At 53.6% G+C, this 19655-nt stretch overlaps 5 protein-coding genes across 5 annotated transcripts; 2 read left to right on the top strand and 3 right to left on the bottom strand.

Annotated features, from left to right (window-relative positions):
- Positions 1–6230: 6230 nt before the first annotated feature.
- Positions 6231–7400, bottom strand: B0T26DRAFT_696133 (uncharacterized protein). The gene has a single exon (XM_060441337.1). It carries the CDS (start codon positions 6918–6920, stop codon positions 6591–6593), a length of 330 nt encoding a protein of 109 aa, XP_060300796.1. The 5' UTR covers positions 6921–7400; the 3' UTR covers positions 6231–6590.
- B0T26DRAFT_636015 (uncharacterized protein) lies at positions 7167–9169 on the bottom strand (the record flags this gene model as incomplete). The annotated part of the gene is made up of 2 exons (XM_060436787.1): positions 7167–8883; positions 8955–9169. 2 exons carry the CDS (start codon positions 9167–9169, stop codon positions 7167–7169), a joined length of 1932 nt encoding a protein of 643 aa, XP_060300795.1.
- A 1940-nt stretch (positions 9170–11109) lies between these two features.
- Positions 11110–13880, bottom strand: B0T26DRAFT_150596 (glycogen synthase). The gene is made up of 6 exons (XM_060433461.1): positions 13727–13880; positions 13455–13583; positions 13298–13395; positions 12965–13240; positions 11357–12912; positions 11110–11282 (listed from the first exon to the last, which is right to left on the bottom strand). Exons 2-6 carry the CDS (start codon positions 13537–13539, stop codon positions 11180–11182), a joined length of 2118 nt encoding a protein of 705 aa, XP_060300794.1. The 5' UTR covers positions 13540–13583; positions 13727–13880; the 3' UTR covers positions 11110–11179.
- Positions 13881–16155: 2275 nt separating this feature from the next.
- Positions 16156–16767, top strand: B0T26DRAFT_672546 (uncharacterized protein; the record flags this gene model as incomplete). Its single annotated transcript, XM_060439464.1, has 1 exon — positions 16156–16767. The coding sequence occupies one exon, from the start codon at positions 16156–16158 to the stop codon at positions 16765–16767; it is 612 nt and encodes a 203-aa protein (XP_060300793.1).
- A 1031-nt stretch (positions 16768–17798) lies between these two features.
- On the top strand, positions 17799–18283 carry B0T26DRAFT_150494 (uncharacterized protein). The gene has a single exon (XM_060433459.1). The coding sequence runs from the start codon at positions 17965–17967 to the stop codon at positions 18211–18213; it is 249 nt and encodes an 82-aa protein (XP_060300792.1). The 5' UTR covers positions 17799–17964; the 3' UTR covers positions 18214–18283.
- Positions 18284–19655: the final 1372 nt, after the last annotated feature.

Raw genomic sequence — 19655 nt, 5'->3', positions numbered from 1 at the left:
ATAGCATCTGCTGGACCCCCTAGGCCTGACCACCTTAGCTGCTTGAGGTGCTGCCGTCGATGATAGAGAATTTTCCAAGACTTAAGTTTAGGTTGACAGACCATGAGGATGTCGACCGTGACTACCCACCCCACCCCTATGGTGCATCTCCGAAAGTCAACCAAAATAGCCGGGCTGCAGCGCCCGACCTCCTCCTAACCAACCTCGCCCATCCACCGACCCGCCTGCTTGGGCAGCACAGTAACAGAATTTTTCCGGCATCGGCAGGCCGCACGGGTAACCAGTCCATAATTCCCTACTAATTCAATAGGGACCTGTTTTATATCGCGAGTTTCGGCAATCCGGACACTGTAATGAGTCGATGGCGCCTTGGACCGGCGAGGGAGCCGCTGTGGGGCCTAGCCAAGGGCCGGCCGCTTGTCGGAACCACCACCCATTGGGGGAGCTTCTGTGTCGACCAGTCCTTTTCTGAGAGCAGCATGAACCTACAGATTGCAGAAGAACTGCTGGAAGCGGCCTCCTCCCGCCCGAGTCTGTCGTCCAAAATGGCAATCGCGTGTGAAATGGAATGCTGTTGTCTTCAGTGTTTACGGAGCATCTCAGTGCGGAGTTTGGCCACTTGATACGGTCGGCTCCATCTGTCTGGGGAATACGGTCCCGTATCCGGAGCTCACCTACACAGTGCGTAGCATCCAACCTCCACAAGCCTCGCCTTCCTCAACGTTAACGACCGGCAACTACATCCGTTCCCACGCAGAGAAGAACACGCGCGGGCCCGCTTTGTGCGGGATATCCGCTGGACCCTACATCAAAGGCCTGTCCTAATTGCTGGGACCGTAGTGTTTTTTTAGGTTGCAGGTATATTTAGACCACAATAATCGCGTGGGTGTCCGTATGCTCTTTGAGTTCTTCTAGACGTGGTCAGCTGCGTTGTCTACGGCTACTATTATCGATAAGTGTTTGTGCGTGGTCTCGAAAAGAAAAAAATGCCGGCTGGCTGGTCACTCCCGCATTGACAACCCCAGCAAAAAAGCCGCGGGATCGCTACTCCACGCGACGACTTGGCACTACGCAGCAGAATGGCCGCCGATACGGAGGGCGGCATGAGCTGAGGATTTCCGGCGGCCACGATGAACGGGCTGCGATGGAGATGGAATAACGGGCCAACCAAACGGTGTCAAACCAGGCGGCCGCACCCAGGCGGGACACCGCCCCCAAGGGGCCAACCTAGAGGGCGTCTTGAATGCCTCCATCTCTTTGCAAGGCAGCAACCGACGGGCACACATACATGGACAAAAGAAAATTATAGAAAAAAATTCGGCGTTCTACTTTCGGGCAGTTTTTTCTTCTTTTCTTTCACTGGAGCACATTCCAGCTCTTCTGCATCCACCTGGCACTCGCGCAGCAATGTAATGCAAGGCAAGGGCAATAAAAATTACCTTTAGACGAGAGAAAGGCTACATGCTTCTTTCTGCTCTCCGAAGTCTCGTCGTTCGGTCGGGCACTCCCCTTTCCAGTATGTCCTCTGGTGGTGACTCGCCGGCCCAGGGCATGTACAGCAAGCAAGGCCTTACGGTGGTTGTCGGAGAGATGATGGACCGGTCGAGCGTCGGCCCTTGGTGACCCGTGGATGGATAGGTCAGGTACCTGACTGACCTGGAGGGATTTATCGCGGCATGAGGTCTGAGGGCCTCGAGGGCTTCTTTTTTTTTTCTCGTGGTGTTTCAATTCTGGTCGTGGGTCTTGTTGCAGGCGGGTATGCCGCAGGTCAACTGGCCGGAAGCCCTTTTCTGTCACGAAACGAGATTTCGGAAGGGGGCTTGCTTGCTGCTTCTGGTGCCTCTTGCAGTCAAGGATTTTGCAACCGCTGCGCATGCATACATACTGTGTTCTGTCTGTGTGTTGATTCACCTGAAGCAAATCTGCAATCTCTCGAGATTGCTGCTGATGAGGATCAATGAGACTGTGCTACAAGTATCCCATCCGCACGCACCTGTCACACACACACACGGTGCAACGAGCCTTGCTTTGTGGTGCTCTCTGATACACGCCTCTTCTTTGGGCACTGGGTGCGGGCCACACAGACCACACGCTGTTGAGGTTCCAAAACACTCTTGAGGACGGGACTGCCTCAGGTAACTTTAAAACCTGTGTGGTAACCCCCCCGGTTCCCATGATAAGATCTCCCAGAAGCACGGTATAATTACCACAGCGGTACCAGGCGAGACAAAGCACTCTTTTCAATCCTTACCACTTCACAGTATCTGAATCGTTCGTACCAGACTCCTTCTTTCTCCGTGCGTCATGCCTCTCGAGCCTTACCTTCTTTGTGAGCGGACGTTCTTTCTGGTTGTCCTGAAGAAGACTGCCGGATGGCGTCATGAGCTGGGAACGTCGAGGGCCAATCATGGTTCGAGCTTCCCCGTCAACTGGTCGCACCAATCACGTCCAGCACCTAGGTGGCAGGGGGGACGGCTTCGTCTGATCGGGGTTCAAGAGAGTGATGCGGAAGCGACGCATGTTTCTAAAATTGTCGCTGCGGTATGCGCTCATCCCAGCGGGGCCGCTTCTTTCCCATCTTTGAGAGAAAAGAGACAGGCGAATGGGTCTTTGAGCTTAATTGCGCGGACTCGGAAATAAACGAGAGAAAGAAAGAAAGAAAAACAATACAAAACGTTCTAGTCTTTGTGTTCTCGCGCGGCCTGAAGACGCTGGGCTGAAAGCTAAAGGTTGGATCAGCCATGCTAAAATGGGAAACAGCTTAGAGTTAGTCGCAAGGCTGAGGCCCTGGTGGCGTTCCCCATGCCCACCCAGACTCTCCCGAGCTCCAATAAGAGCATTGTATCTGTGGGTTCTGTTGTTGGCGTCTGCGGCTGACACCGTCGTCTTTGAGCTGAGAAAGAGAGCAACAACCAGAACGGACAAATCAAAGCTCCGTCTACTACCTGCAAAAGACTGGGATGACTGGCGACTTGCGGGCTCACTCTTCGGCGACGATTTTCTCAAAAGCAAAGGAATTGGAAGCGTTCCGCCGATTGATTGATCTTGGCAGCAATCTTTGACCAGGGGGGAAAGGTCGAAACGCTGGGCATGCAGTCATAGCTTGTTTGTCGTCTGAAGTAGAGCGGCGCCCATTCTCTCTATTCAGACAGACCTCGAACCAAAAAAAAAATCGTCCGTTCTTTTTCTATCTTTTACGCTTATTGTATGTCTCGTTGTGTCCTGATCCTTGTTTGCCCCCTTCCTCCCGCGTACGGGAGCATCGCGGGATGATACGGCGCCTCCTGGATCAGACAACTCCCAGCGATTCGGGTTCGGGTGAACGCGTGCGAGCGCGCGCGCGTGTGCGGATCCTTGCTGACGAGACGAGAGAGACAAGCCTCCGAGACACTGGACATGGCCCCCGGTCCCGGAGTTTCAAACATTCGGCATCCGTGTTTCTTTCCCAGGATCCTGTTTGGCGTCTGCGTCTTTCTTTAGCTGTTTTCTGGGGGGTGTTTCTTCACCTTGAGAGCCATTACCAGGTTGACCCGACCAAGGCCTTGTGACAATCATCAAGGCGGGCGAGGAAGCTTGTTCGTTTGAGCACATCGTCCCCCCGCGCCTCCCTTTTCCTTCGCATTTACTCTGGTTTGGGACTTTCTTGGTACTACTGTGTGCCAGCGTCAATGGAAACGAGTTGTGATTGTGGATAGGGACTATCAGCTTAAGATCTGTCTGGTGGGCAGGCCGCAAGTCCGAAGAAGGCCCAAGCATGGAAGACGCACACACGACTGGGTGCGCCTTCTACAACAAGAAGAACTCATCTTTTGGCACCAATATCCTGCAGTCAACCTACCCTGGAAGGTGCATCCTGTCATCTAAGGCAACCCAAGCTCACCGCTATCTTAGCTACGGATACTGCGAAGGGTTTCCTATCCGCAAATCCTAGATCAAAACCTGCAGGTGCACGAGAGCATAGCCCCTTTTGCTGCCGTCCGTCTTCCATCCCACGTGAAGGCAGCCCCGCCGGGTGGGCACGGCTTCCGGGAACGGAGCTCGTGGGATGACGATGACTTGGTTTATTGGGGGCTGAGCCGGAACGTTGGCGGGCTTGCTTAAGCTCCTCCAGCCAAAGCCTTCCTCCGAGGGCTGTTTTCTCTTCCTCGAGTTCCCACGTGTTCGGTCCGTGCTTGTCACCACAACTCACAACTAAGAACCGCATCCGTCCCCATGTCCTCGATGTCGGTGGCTCGTGGCCCCGAGACAATGCAATCAAGCAAGGTACAACACAGATATGATTGCATATCTGGCCTCTAATGCCCCGGATTCTGCCTTGGCCAATGCTCTCCGTCGGACTTTGCTGTCCTGGCTGCGCAGGCTGCGCAGGCTGAGGAAGATATGCAGACGTTTAGATTGACTACGAAGCTTAACCCGCCGAGTTGTCCACAGTCGCCGCGTGCGTGGCTGAGGCGGAGTCTGGGGACGCCATCTATACGCAACTGTCGGCTCTACTGGCCGGGACATGCCCCCGGGGGCTCTCAACGGCACATGCGGCTGATAGGCGAGCCATGACAGTGCTATGCCGAATGTCCGACTTTCTGAGGCTTCAGGATCCGATAACAAACGAGAGACGATCTTGCACACCTTGAGAGATGGAGACTTCTAGGTCGAGTAGATTCCATGTATTCGTAATTGAGTGGGTTATCAATTGCCGTGACGCCTCCTCGGTTTTTATATTGACTACGCCGTGTATTGGCGAGCCCCTTCCTTGGTCCGGATTACTCCCCACAGCTCACGCCACCAGCCGCCAACATGTGCGCCAACAACATGGTACGTACATTTCTTTCGCAAGAAACGACATAGGGGCAAAGAGAAGCATATGACATGCGCTCGCGGGTAATAAGGCGGCATCGGTACCTGCACAGAAGGACATCTCAGGGTCAACCTCATCTGCATCTGTTGACGGCGCGTACGCGAGAAACAACTTTATACGTATGGCACGGGTAAATTGAGCGAGACTACCTTACCCACCCATCCGGCTTGCAGATAGGCATATGCAGTCAGACATGTCCACCTAGTCGTCGTGCAGCGTGAGGGATTCGTAGTGGTTGTGCATACCGAGGTAACTCTCCGTACCTTGCAGCGGCTCTACTCTAATCTATATTTACGCCTATATTACGAACCGGCGCCCCAGCCAGATATTATTCTGGATAATATCTGCTGTGGCAGGCATAACATTATCGACGCCTGGTCATCGCAGCCCGGGTTTTTCTTTCTTTGACAGCTGAGCGTTTATTTTGCCCGAAGGTGAACTCGCAATCTCGAGGCGCAACCACCACCGTCTTTCTCTTTATGCAAAATTCCTTTTATTTTTTTCGCGGCGAAATAAAGCAATACACTTTAGATAGCATAAAAATACTCTAGCGAGTCGTTTACCTTCAGGCCGTCGTGACCCGGGCACGCTGTGTTGTTGCTTTCGCGTTTACCGCGCGGCTATGGCTGGTAATTAAGGGGCGGTCAACTTGGGAGCTGGATGAGCTGGGTACGGATATTGTCGCGTAAAAGCCATGTAACATCTCCTCGCTGCTACACACTGTGTCCGTGACTACTCTGCCGTGTGACTCTTTGATTTCGCCATTCCAATTGAGGTTGCTTTTGTCTGTTGGGAGTACTACCCTTTTCATTTTCTTTGCATACATACCTACCTACCGGCCTTCGGCAGCTCAACCTCGTGACACTAGAAACCGCGAGAGTAGCACGCGACTCAATAAACAAGGAGCCACTGTGAAGTACCGAAATGTAGGCCTAAGTTTTGCCGCTGTCTGTTCAGACCATGTCTCTTGGGTCATGACAACTCAACGAGGTACAAGGCGTCTGAGGACAAGAGTTAGCACTTCTTTGCGCCAGCCCACCCAAGACTCGAAAGTCGGTATTATGGTAAATATTGTATTTCGTCTGCTCGACGAGGGGCTTCCACAGTGAGATCTATCACAAAAGTGAAATGCCCTATACCCATCACCACGCACACAGTAAAAAGAACACAGTTAAACTTAAGCACTTGCCGCAGTGGTACTATGGTAGATAATCCTTAACTGTGCTTCTTTTAGTATGTGCATGGTGACAGGTACAAGTCCATATCACTCACTGCCTGATAATAAATCGAACACCGCGTGAGTCGCTCGTCATTAGAGGAGCCGAATAAGAAAATAAATAAATAGGTAAACAACTAATTACTTAGGTACCTGCTTGCCATGTTTAAGCCGGCCATTCTCAGCTTGCCATAGTTTCCACCTGAGTCTAAACGAGTATGAGAAGTTCGAGTCCAGTCAAGGCCAAGTATATATACGCAGTAGACACACATAATGAGCACAGTCTACCACAATTACAGCGAGCCATACAAAAACAGAAGGAGGGAAAACTCAATAGTCGCCCGCCGCGCAATCAACAATAATACTTCTATCTACTCCTGATTATCCCCCCCTGTCCCATCAACACTAGACGGACGCCTCAAGAGCCTGTTCCAGGCTCTTTCAGTTCAAAGTTTCAAGCCTTGGCTAGCATCATCACGAGACTATCACTAATCCTTGCCTGACTTATATCACCAGAGTCTATACCCCTCGGACCACAAAGAGAAGGAAAGGGAGTACGAATAGAACTACACTGCCCTTCAGATAGCCTGTATAGAACTCCCTTGTTTCTCTGCTGTCCCGGTGATTTTCGAAGCAGCAATCTCTAATAGCGGCAAGCGGAAGAACCGACGAAGCAAGCAGACAACTATGAGTAGACTCCATATCCAACAAGGTCTCTATGGCTCGGGGATACTTCAAAAGAGAGAAAAAACAGTAACCGAAAAACCAAAACAATTCGCCTAGGTACTTTGCCTCCATGAATGGTATCTTTTTGCTAATGACCAACACCATCAACTTCGTTTCCGTCATTACCTCGTTCTTGTGAATCCTCCTCGTAACCACTTGCCCAACTTATCCCATCCGCCCTATTTTTGCGTGAATCCAGAAGGCAGAAAAAAGAAACAAGACCCAGCAATACCAGACCAGCCCAAGAACTGGCAGTATTGAACTTTGTGACCCTAACCCTCCTCCCTTTTCAACCAGCCCACCAGCCAGCGGGTCGGTAACCAGAAAACGTAGATCAGGGTCCCATCCATATTCCACAGACTAGCGTCACTACCTCCACAGATCCCTCCTCTCCCTCTTTGTTTCTCCTGCGCTGCTCTTGGGGCGAGGCCATTCATCCTCTCCACCGCTATTGCTGGCACGGCTGTTTCTCCCCCTGGCAGCTCCTCCCAACCCCTCCGACGGTACAGCCAAGAACCCGCCTCCGGCGCCGCCCACGAGGACACTCCTACGTGCACCACCGCCGCTGCTCCAGCCCGAGGCGCTGCCTCCCATAACGTCGGCACCGAGACCGTAGCTGCTTAGAGGCCTTCCCGAGGCGCTACCACCACCACTCCGTCCGGAGGAAAAGTGGTTAACTTGAGCAAACGACCAGCTGAGCTCATCTTCGCCCTTGGTGAAGACCTCAAGCTTGGATGGAAGGTTTGCAATACCAGCTGGACCCGTGGGGACTCCAAGTGCTGCCGCCGCAAAGGGGTTGTTGCTACTGAGCCGCTGTGGATTGTAGCCGAGCTGCTGCCATGCCGGCTGCTGTGGTGTACTCTGCGTGCTGTATATCGATGAAAGCGAGTCTTGCTGTCGGTGGCCGAATGATCCCGGTGGGTTTCCAAACGGGCTAAGATGCTGAGGTGATGGGGCGAACGATGGGCTACCTACCGGAGATATGAAACTATGCGATGCCGACTTGGGGCCAAAGCCTGGTGACCTGGGAGCACTGCTGCTGATGGGGCGGGCGATACCACCATCGGCAAAGGCAGGCGTGGGAGGAGGCAACCCTAGGAGCATATCAGGGAAGTTGGGGTCTCGGACGTAGAGCGCATGGAGATTTGCTAGGCCACCCGAGACCAGCGAACTTGCCAGGTAGTTGTAGTAACTCGGAGTGATGCCTGTAAACTTTGGTGATGACACGGCCGCCGTGATTTCGAAGTGCAGGGTCTCAAGGCTGGGGGAAGAGAGGAGCGGAACATAGGCGGCTCCCGGCATAGCAGCTGCTACGCTGTCAATTACGGATAGATGCTTGAGACCAGGTAGGTGGGCCAGAATTTCCTGCAGAGTCCAGACCGGAACGCCTGTGGTATTGAGTGTCAAGACCCGGAGAGCCTGGCGTGCCTCGGGCAGCTCAAGCCACGATTTGAGGCCATCTACAGTTACATTGGGGACCTCGGTCAGGATAAACTCCTCGAGCGGGGGAAATGGCGGGAGCATGGGGTTCCAGGCTAGAGTTTCGTCGCCGACGGACATGGTATCGCTAATCTTGAGGGCGCGCAGACTTCCCAGACAGCCCAGCACCTGGCGTAGAACACCGGGGTCGATGTTGATGCGGACCAGCTCCAACACTTCTAGCCTAGCCCACACAGTCCCGGATGCTAGGTCCTGTAAGCTGCGCTCCGAGCCCGCCGTGTAGGTCATCTTGCGCAGCTCAAGGGAGCGCGCCTGCACTTCGAGGCGCAAAGTGACATATGATGGCTCGTCAGCGAAGAGGCCTTCGGGCAGGTCGACGTAGCGGAGATCGGGCGTCACCGCTATGGTGCGAGCCAGATCAGGCTGACATGACTCGCGCAGCATGTAGGGCATCTTGAGGAACTGAACGAGACGGCCCAGGCGCACGGGATCCTCGCGCAGTGTGCGGGACAACAACTTCAGGCGGGCTAGCGCCGTGTCCTCGGGCTCTCCATTGCGGTCGAAGTGGGAGCGGCGCTTGCGCCGTTCCGCCAGCTGGGCTTCTCGCTCACAGTAGTGGACTGTATCGATGCGTATGCTGTGGTATCTGCGGAGGCGAGGCGAGGCGAACTGGTCAGCGGCCTGAAATGAATCCATCCTGGAGTCAACTTGTCTTACAGCAGTTTTATGGCTTCCTTCCTCCACTTCTTGGAGACGGCGACGCAATGCGCCAGATCGCGCAAGCCGCACAACATACAGGCATCTTCGATAGCGCTCTCCTCGCACGTGTCGTAGCTCTCGTCGCGGCTGTGGGGACAGACGAAGGCAAAGATGCGCTCGAGGACAAGGGGCGGCAGGCTTGCGAGTGAGCACGCAGAGGCTGCGGTGGGCATAGATGAGGGATTGTGAAGGGTATTGCCCCAGCCGGCATTGTTGCTCGGACCCAGCGGAGGACTTCCGAATGGCCGGTAGCTGCCGGGCCGAGAGTCGCCGCCGAAGCCGCCGCCATTCCCGGCGCTAGGACCGAAGCCAAAGCCAAGGCTCGGCTTGCTGCTGTGGCCTCCGTCCTTCCGCTTGTCCTTCTTCCTGAAGAATTTCATATCGAGGGTGCGCAGAGAAACGCTGCGCACATAGCAGGCAGGGGGTACGGTTGCCGATAGGGCTGGCACGAGGTTGGAAGAGAAGAAAAAGGAGGATGGGTTCTCCGTCTTGGGAATGCTGGCTGCTTTGTATGTATCTCTCCTATCTCGTACAGTAGTGGTCTAGCTGTGCCGCCAGTACGGTTCTGCCCACCTAATACGGTAGGTACTTAGGTGTTATTGTCTTGCCAGGCCAGGCACATCTGGGACCTGTCCTGTCGGCAGCGGGAGGGGCGACCTATGGCGGGGGGTGTGCACTGGTGTGTGCCCCTCTTTGGATGCAGTCAGCTGCAGTGTGCCCAGGACCCAGCTCCCACAAGCGTTGAATGCTCTCTACAAGGCTCGAGGTTGGAGAGTGATAGGTTGTTGGCGCTTCCCAATTGTCTCAGCGCTGTTCGGCCAGTAATCGCCAATCTTCCGCAATGTCCAACATGAACGAAGATCGAGGTCAAGTGAGAAGAAATTGGAAACGCCAAGCTTCAGAGCCAGTGCTGTAAGTGACGGCCAACCACGTCTATTATAAGCGTAGGCTGAAGCTCAGCTTGTTTGCTTTTAAAATTGCAAGACTGCGGCAGTGGGAGGACAAATGAAACCTGGAGACCATCAAGAACCGTAACGAACAGCTTATAAGCTCGAGAACGGGCAGTTACCACCCCGCCTCGACGGGCCTGGAACAGGGATGAATGGAAGGCAAGGTAGGCACGAAGGGCAGCTCCCCAGGCGGGGTTGTCAGGCATTCGAACTCTTTATTCCGGAATACTCCGTCCATACTGCTTCCCCTACAAATCATCCACAGGTAAGTAACTACCTTAGGTACAGTTATCTACGAACGGTTAACTTGAGCTACTGTGTATGCTCTCATTCATGTTTCTCGAGTCGATTTCTCTCCACCAAGGAACATGCAGTGTCTCCGACGCCCCGTGCTGCTGCCCAAGCACTAGAGATCCTCAAGTTCATCGCTTGCCCAAGACATTGATTGGCCAGCAGCTGCTGGTTGCCGAAGCGGGGAGCTGCATGCGGGGTGATAGCCCAAGACCTCGAGCTCGAGGCCGGACAATAGAAGCTCACCCGACCAGACATTAGTTGGAGCTGGTGGGAGCCTTGGCACCACGCCAGCGAGACTCTTTACAAGCAAGCGCGAGTGAGTTTGTGATGTCTGACTTCAGTGGGCGTTACTGATTCTCTCGGGACGCCACCAGGTTAATTAGTTTAGTTCCGTGGTCTGGAAATTCCGACTATTCAAGAGCCTGCTATTTTTCTCTTTTAGCTCCGTCAAGACATGACGTTGTTATACAGTAGAAACATATCTCCAGCTAAACACAAGCAAAGAAATAGAATGTATGACCGTCCTATGCCCATGAATTATGCGAATATCAATCTAATGCTCAGGTACCATGCAAGGTGTCTGCGGTGCAATGTACATCGTGCAGTTAAAAATACATACAACTCGGTCTGCCCACTCCAATCTTTCATTACCACTCCTGCCAACGCGCACTTCGACCCCTTCGTCATGCACCTCCTCTGCCCCTTTTTCCCCGTGTCCGAACTGCGCAACTCACCAGTAACCAAGGTGGTCTTGTCTTGCAAACCGTACATCGCCATTTTAACCGCTGATGACGAATAGAGGATGCGCGTGTTTAATAATCATGGGGCGATAGAGCCAGACCATCTCTATCCAGAAGTCCGCTCAACGATGCGAGTAATGGGGTATGGTTTCCAGGAATTGAAGCCATAGTCCCAGCATAAAAAGTTACTATCGGGATATTAGTTGCCGTTGAGCTGAACTCCATCTAGAGGGCTCGTTGGGCCGGGGCGCTTCGTCCTCAGGGTCAAAGGGAACGGGTACTCGTCAGGGTCCTCTTCCTCACTAAAGCAGCATATCTTGTCAGTATTCGCCGTCCACATCATCTGGAGCGAGGTACGGAAACATTCCCAACTTACGGGAGCTTCCAGGCAACATAGTCCTCGGTGCTGAGACCTTCACGGCCCTCCTGAAGGCTTGCAAAGTCACCAGGAGTCATCATGCCTGTCCGGTCGCGAGGAGATCCAGGGACCGAGAAGGGACGGGAAATCTTCTGCTCCACGCCCGGGATGAAGTCCTCCTCGTCGTCGCCGCTAAAGGATGTCGGGTATGCCCGGCGCAGGGCAAGCTGGCGTGCCTTGACATACTCCATGCCCATCCGCTTCCAGTCAAGCAGATCGCTCAAGCGCTCAGTTCTGTTTCGCTGGTTAATCCGCTGCCTGCGGCTCTTCTGCGTGAAATCAAACATGTGAGATGTGAGCTGGTTGATCGAGTCATCTACGCCCTTGGAACGACGGTCCACAATGTAGATTCCGTAGTCGCTGGAATTCTCAATCAGCTCTTCCATGTAGCAGCCAAAGCCAGAGAGGTTAGTTGTAATGCTCGGCACACCCATCACGGTGCACTCGGCAGGCGTGTAGCCCCAAGGCTCGTAGTACGACGCGAAGACACCCAGGTGGGTGCCTCGCACGAAGTCGTCATAGTCGAGGGGAAGCACCGGGTTGGCCGAGTTGAGGAACTCGGGGTGGAAGACAATCTTGACTCGGTCTGATGGATGGTTGAACAGCTGGACCCGGCGGATCTGGTTGAGGATGGGATCTTCATGATCATTAACCATGTTGTGTGTGACGATGGGCGGGAGTCCATGTCTCTTCATGGCAAAGAGACGCCGGCGAAGGAGGACACGGTCCTGGCTGGTGATCAGCTCTTTCTCATCCGGTAGCGGGTCCCCGTCGTGCCACTTCAGAGACCGCTCAAATATGCGCCGGCCAATGCCACTCTCAATGACATCTACCGTGTCCCTGAGTGACTTAATCACGGCCTGGCCCTTTAGTGCCTCCACAGTTAGAGAGGACGTCTGTGCAGGCATAATGATGAAAGCGACAACTGTGATTTTGCTTCCAGCCGCCTTTAGTCGGTGGTTAAGCCGGGCTAACGACTCGATAAACATGTCGACGCCTTTATTTCTGAACTCATAGCGGCCCGCAGTGAAGAAGTAGAGTGTGTTCTCGGGCTCAAAATCGTAGTGGCCGTAGAAGTGACCACGTACAAAGTCGTGGATCTTCTCCTTGGACTGTTGATGCAGGTTTTGGAACTCGTGCATAGCCGAAAACTTGGTCACGTTGAGTCCGTTGGGCAGGACGCCGTCGGGCTTGCGCTTCAGGAGATGCTCGCTTTCGTAGGCCGTGATGTGGGAAACGGTGGTGAATACATCGCAGGAATGGGCAGCAGCTCGCTCGATGCAATACCGGTGGTAAATACCGCGCTTGCCAGCTTCTGCGTCAACATCGAACCACTGGAGGTTGTTGTAGAAATCCACCGAGCCGGCGCAAAGGTAGCGTCCTAGCAGCGTGGCATGGGTGGTGAAGATGGTTGTGACATCAATGCGCCGCTTCTTGCACAATGGCAGCGCAACGCCCGCGAGCCATTCGTGAAAGTGCGCAATAACGGCCTTTTTCTTCTCGTGGCATACGAACTGCGGCAGTGTAAGTCAAATGCTCCCAGATCTCTCCAATTGTAGTACTGACCTCGCCGAGGAACCACGCAACCAGGTATCCGAAAACAATGGCTTCATTTGTTTCTTCATCGTTGTCAGGCGACGGGACTGCCGCGACATTCCATAGGTCCGTCTTCCACTCGTTTAGGTAGTTATACGCCGTCTTTGTGTCGAAAAGGAGAACTCGGGGAGCGCCCTCGATTAACCACCGTCCATATAGAATGCCAATGCCGCGATCTCTCATGGCCTGGATGGACTCGGCCAGTCCAGGAATGGTGGGCTCCAAGGCCTCGACCTCGACAGCCGCCTGGGATCGGTTAGCCACTGGACAGCGCAAAAGAAGAGGGGGAACAAAGAAGCTTACGGATTGGTGATTGAGAGGTCCAATGAGGGTGTAGCGCTCACCATACTCTGCGGTGGTGACTGGGGCCTTGGATTTGAGGACGGAATAGATTCCACCGACTGCGCGCGCGCACTGTCAGTTGGGGCCCGGTTGGGACACAGACACTAGGCGCACATACCTCGATGGGCGACTTCTGTCGCAATTTCAAAAAGAAGGTGGTTCTTGACCTCGCGCGGCTCGCGATCTGCATCGTCGCTTGCCATTGTGAAGCGCGTCTGGGTTGTTTGCTTGAAACAAGTGTTGGTTGCTGGGACGTGTCAGCAAGGAATGCGATTGCGGAGGCCAAAGTGCCAACGTCGGGTGGTTGACGCCGTCCGTTAAAGAGCAACGAGGCTGGCTGCTCAATCGAAGGCATGCGAAAAGGACAGACACAAGTAAAATTTCACATACCGTTTGCTGGAAATGACGAGGAAACTCAATGCTGCCGGGAATGGCCAGGGACCGGAGATCAAGGATTTGGCGCGCAGTAGTAGTAGACAAAGACGGCCGCCGGATGGAAAGTCAAGGAAGAGGTGGATTTGGGATCCGAGGGCTGCGTCTGCGTCGCAGAAATTAAGCTGCGGCTGCGGCAAAGCACGGCAGCAAGAATAATGAAAGAAAAGAAGAAAAAAAAAGGATCCCGATGAGTTTGTGAGAGGAGGAAGGGGGAGGCGTTTGCGGCAGATGAGGTGGGTTGGTGGGAAGTGAGATGGATGTTGGTGGTGGTTGGACAAATTAGCTGAGGTAGTGACGCTAGGTTGAGATGGGAAGCTTCCATGGGTTTAAAGCACGGCAGACGCAGACCCTGGCTGCGATGACCGGGGGAGCTCCTTCAGGCCATCCAGCTGCAGCAATGCAGCAGTGCAGCCACCTGTGCGCACCCTCCCTCCCGATGGATGTAATCCAATCCATCCACCCACCACCGTTCACCAAACTTAAACTAAGGCAAGGCACTTCACCTGGGCGCTCTGATGAGCCCAAGTCTGGGTCTGGGTTTGGCAAGCGGATACGGCACCGGCACGGTTTTAACCTGGAACTCGCCGATATCGACGGATTCAAGCTCGGCAAGGAAATGGTGCTAACCTAGGCCTAGTAGCATTGTCGACACTCGCCGCTAGGGACTGGACGTTGGGTTAGGTTGCCAACCACCCGCGTAAATCTCGATCCCGACTTCGCCTCCCTTCCATCCCTAGCCCCTCGCTCCCAACAAAAGCAATTGCTCTCGGCCGAGCACCGTATCATCCCGGTGACGGCTATTTCTAGCTCGCCTGTTGCGTCGCTTGCTCTATATGCCGAAAATTTTTGCCATGTCGTATATAATTTGCCTCCGTCTGGCGCAGCGTCCCACATGTCTGCCCAAGACATTCTAGCCGTAACCGCTCACGCTTTCTTTTTTTTGTTCCCGCGCGAGAGAACCATCGCTTCTCTGCGTCATGCGCCCGAAAGGCGTTAGCAGATCGCCATGTGGGGACCCGCCAGATCTTCGTCTGCTGACTAACAATGACGACACTTCTGCGGGGTCTCCAGCTTCTGTCCTGAAGGCGTTGGTACTCAGCCAATCAGCCTCTCGGTGAAACCATCGGCTTAGACTGCGGAATACGTGTGGATGGCGTTGACGCACATAGCAAGAGCTAATGCACTGAGTATTTACATCCTGCCTTCCTTCCGGGTGCCACTCTCAAGTCGCTTGTCTCCACAGGAGGAAAATCACGCTGCATAATCCAGAAACCAGATAGGAAGTTGCATCATGATACCAGTTCTGGTAGAGTGAGAAGCACAAAACATAACAGGGTTGGTTAGGTTCGAGACCTGGTCAAGAACTGGGACCGGGTTCTCGGCGAGACTTTCAGAAACTGTGCAGAATGTCTGGACTACGTTTCGATTCCCATAAATTCCCCGTTAAACCCACTTGAGAAAGTAGGAAACAAACAACGGTGGGGACATTACGGGCAGTCATAGGGAAGGACTCAAGCAGACAAGTGAAGACCGAGTCCCGCGCCAATAGCCTATAAGCTGAAGCAATTCGGCCACTTTGTCCAACTCCGAGCCCTTGATCAACTTTCTTTGTGATTGAGTCAGGTGGTCGAGCAGAACAAAGCCTCGGGCCGGAAGAAACAAGTCACAATAACTACGAGTCACCAAGACAAAGATTGGATGAAGAGCCCGAAGAATTCCGTCCCGCCTCTGACACCATTAGAACGAGTAGGTTACCGGACGATATACCTTGGGTATCAAGCAATAGTCCGCAGCAAACCATTCCGATTCAACACGAGGGCACTGGCAACAGGTTAGTTGTCTAGTCTCTCTCATAATGTTTGCCAATCCAAGTCACCAATCTAGTACGTGGTAACAAAACAAAAGTGACTTGAGGAAAAGTTGGAAAATCTAGGATGCGGTATCAACCGATTGTCATCGAGAGCCCTGTTGCTCAACACATGAGATGGCTACTAAGTAAACTCGGCTGTGTTGGACTGGCCAGTATTATACAGCTCACTAAGGTGCTTTACTTACAGATAATAATCGCATTGTCCGTTATGCATTGTTCAAGCACAAAGAACAACATGAGAGGGGTCCTAGAATAGGATAGAGACAACAACGTCTACATTCAAGGTGAAGCACACGATAAACAAAGACACTTATTTGGTATAAAACGCTGGTGCCCCTAGGAGACGCGGCTCGAACCTATCATCTGCAATAGCATAAACATAGAACCACAGTCAGACGCCAGTCGAATCCAACACGTGTAAGAGCACGCTCTACATAACATCACCTCCTATTCATATTCAATTCTACATAGGCATCCCATAACCACCAGACAGATAACCTGCTGACGATTCAAAATGGGCAACGTGGGGAAAGGGCGGGGTGGTAACAAAGGCAGCGGCCGAGGCGGTAATTACCAGGGCGGCGGCGGCGGCCGTGGTGGTTACCCGAACAACAACAACAACAACAACAATAATAATAATAATAACAACAATAACAACAGCGGGAACCGGTCTCGTGGCAACATTCACCTAGAGGGCCTGATCGACGAACAACGGCCCGCGTCAGCCGACTTACACAAGCTCCTGCTAGAGCGCGCCGTTCGACAAGTCGAGCTGTACAAGGCATATGTCGTGGCGTGGAGGGAAAGAGCGCGCAACGGGGTTCTGCCGAACAACCCCGAGGCCAGCGTCTGGGGGATAGTGGACCAGCTGGCGCGGGTGCCCGAGAACTTCTGCGTCTTCATCCACGAGGCCCAAATCTCCCCCTCCGACTTGGACGGGGACGGCGACGCGCTGATGGCGGACTCGGGCGTCCCCGGGGTGGACAAGCACATTTGCAAGTGCATGGCCTACGACTGGAGCATCCCTGACTGCTTCCTCGTCTCCTTCTTCTACATGCTCGCGACCTCGGCCCTGCGGAGCGGCAGGCTCAAGCTCACAAAGGAGCTTGCTCTCGAGATGGCATAAGTGCAGCGGCGGCTAATTGCCTCCTCTCATGCCTATCTCGCGTCTCTTCTGTTACAGGATTTAAAACGGTAAAAAAAAGGTAGGTTCGGCGCACCGGGGGTCATTATTTACTATGGGTACTTTTTCTAAATACAAGGCAAGGTAAGTTCTAGGGATTAGAATTAAGCGTTTTTTCAAGCGATATAAAGATCAATATTGAACAAAGAGAAAAAAGGTCACGTAACGCACAACGTGTAGTAGGTAAGGTAGTAGTGTGCCGTGTATTCACTGTGAGATTGCTTTCACGATAAGGTAAATCTCGTTTGGGAAATAACTCGCCTAGGCGTTGAATAATTCGGTCCTTTCCGTTTGTCTTTTTTTCTTTTCTTTTTCGGTTACTTCTCTTTTGCTAAAACGGAAAAGGAAGGAAGCAGTGAAGCACTTTACAACCCGAAGAAGTTGCCGCTAACGTTACATTGAAGTGTTTACATAAGCGGTGTACTTGCCGCTTAAATTTCGGCTCTTCTCTTTCGGCTCTTCTGGGCTGAATTTGTCGGCTGCCACACACCTTTTGTTGGGCTGTCTCCTTTCTGGCTCCCGTCATCACCAGAAAGCGCCCTGCTTCCAGCGCTTCCTAGTGCTGCGTTGCTTCCCCTTCTCGCAGCCTTGACAGCATCGCCAACCCCCCCGATAATCCGACTCCCAACTGCCCTTTTACAACCGGGATAGAGATGGCTTCCGACGCGATCGATGATTGAAACAACATGGTTCGGCCGGGTGCGGGGCACCTCGGGCTAAGCGAGCCGTCGAGATAGTTCTTCACGCACCAAAAGCCAAAATACACCATATCGCAGCAAGGGCGATATCGCCATCTCCACGCTCGCATACTTCTCTACTCGCCTATGATGATTTCCTGGCTTCTTGATTAGCTCTGGAAGGTAGAACAGCGCGCACGAGATGCGCTCTTGCCCGCCATTTTTGTCACACTGCCAGTCGACAACGAAGGATGCTGGCGACCGCCAGCATGCTCTCGCATACGCCGGTCAAAATGCGCTGCACACAGATTGCCGATGATGATCGACCGTGTTTTACAGTGTTGGACTTGTCAGAGAGGGAAAATTGTTCGTTATTGGATTGGTGTTGGCAAAGACTTCTGGCCGAGGCTGAAATCCCCTCGCGGGCTCGAGGCGTTCCTGCATACCCAGAAACAGCAGGCCGATGAAGAGAGGCTCAGCAAACAGATCGCCTAGAGAGCCAAGCAGTTTGATGATGGACTGGACTCGCGTTCATGAGGAGATGGAACCTGGTTCTGGCTTCGACTCGCCCCCGTTGTCTGCACGTCATCATGGGACAAACTGCTTAACTCGGCCAAACTGTCACCATTGCATGCCCCCCCACCAGCCAAGAAGATGGCCGATGGCGGTTGGGTGGGTGGATATTCGCACCCGCAATCTGTTCCTTGAATGACCCCCGAGTCCTACTCCGGCAGTGGCGCCGTGGGTGACTCGCTCGCAGAGCCGAGCCGGTCCCCGTTTTGTCTGGTTTACCTACCCCCATGGCATTGGACTTCACGAAGATGGCTGGGCGGCAAAAGCAAGCCGGCAAACTCAGCCGATGGGAATCGGTCTCCGCCTTTGAGACGCATAGACACCGCCGGTGGAAGGTAAGACTGACTGCACGAGGAGTGCACCGTAAAGCGTATCTTGCCTTATATAGTGTCTTGGATGGATGATCAAGTCTGTTGCAGCGGCTTGGAGCTTTCGCTTTGGCCTGCCGACGCAGACTAGGGCGCCGAGATGCTGAAGCAGGCTTGGGAAGAAGGCTCGGTGCGAGCAGCGAGCAGGTCTGGTTCTTTGTGGCGCCCGCAATGGGAGATGGTCCAAGGCGAGAAAGCAAGTGCCAGAGCCCATGACGGACCTTTTGGAGTGGTTTACCTACCCAGGGTTGCCCGCACGCACTGGTCCGCACGCTGCGGTGCCTGCTGGACCTCTCTTATCTGATTGATGCTGGGGTGGATGGGCCATCACCAAAACCAAACGGGTGCCGTTCGCATTTCGCCAAAGGCATTCTCGGCGGCGCAAGAGCCGCCCCGCGCACGCTGTCACAACACCTACCGCTCCTAAACCGGCATTTAGGACTTTGTTCATCGTTCACCTAGGTGTCCGATTCTACGACCAAAAACCTCGCCTGCATTTACGGACTTTTGCCAGCCTGTTTTATTTTACAAGGCGCGCAGTGCACCCACACCCCGCCCATCTACAACAAGCACAGACCGTGCACGCAAGTTCTACGTCCAGTCGACTCCCGTCAGTCACCCGACAGGCACCGCATCTAGAGACCTGAAATCCCGTTTCTGGAATCGCGCATCGACAACCTACACAATCTCGAAAAAAAAAGGCAACTTAACTTAAAGGAACAACAAGCCTTTTACGCGACCTTTCTACTTTTGCTTCTCCTCAGGTTTGCAAGTAAAAGGCATTCACCTCTTTGTCGGACATCAGCTTTACCTTTGCCACATTTGCGCCATTGTCACGGTACTTCAGGGTCAAGTTCCAGGTTTTGGAGCGCCACGCAGCTTAGGAAGCACCTCGCTGGAGCCTTGCCCCAGCCCTGGAGACCCTGCTGAAGGCTTGGAGCTCTGATGTGCATCCAGCACTCGCTTAGGCTGAGTCCAACAGTGGGCCCGCAGCGCTGAAGAGCAGAACAGGCCGCGTCTAGCGGCTGAGGCGTGGTGGCCGGGCATCCCTGTCTCTCGGCTAAGTTGCCGCTTGGGCCAACTAAAACTCAAAGGTCAAGGCCGAATATTGGCCGCCATGGAGACCTCAGCAGGGCACTGTCGGCGTCGAGGTAAAGCTGCAAAGCCAAATGGCAGGCGCAATCTTCGAGATTTCCAGCAGCGCAGCCATCTG

Source organism: Lasiosphaeria miniovina (genome assembly GCF_030549165.1).
Source record: "Lasiosphaeria miniovina strain SMH2392-1A chromosome Unknown B0T26scaffold_2, whole genome shotgun sequence".
NCBI classification, from domain to species: Eukaryota; Fungi; Ascomycota; class Sordariomycetes; order Sordariales; family Lasiosphaeriaceae; genus Lasiosphaeria; species Lasiosphaeria miniovina.
This window is presented reverse-complemented; position numbering and strand designations above follow the sequence as displayed.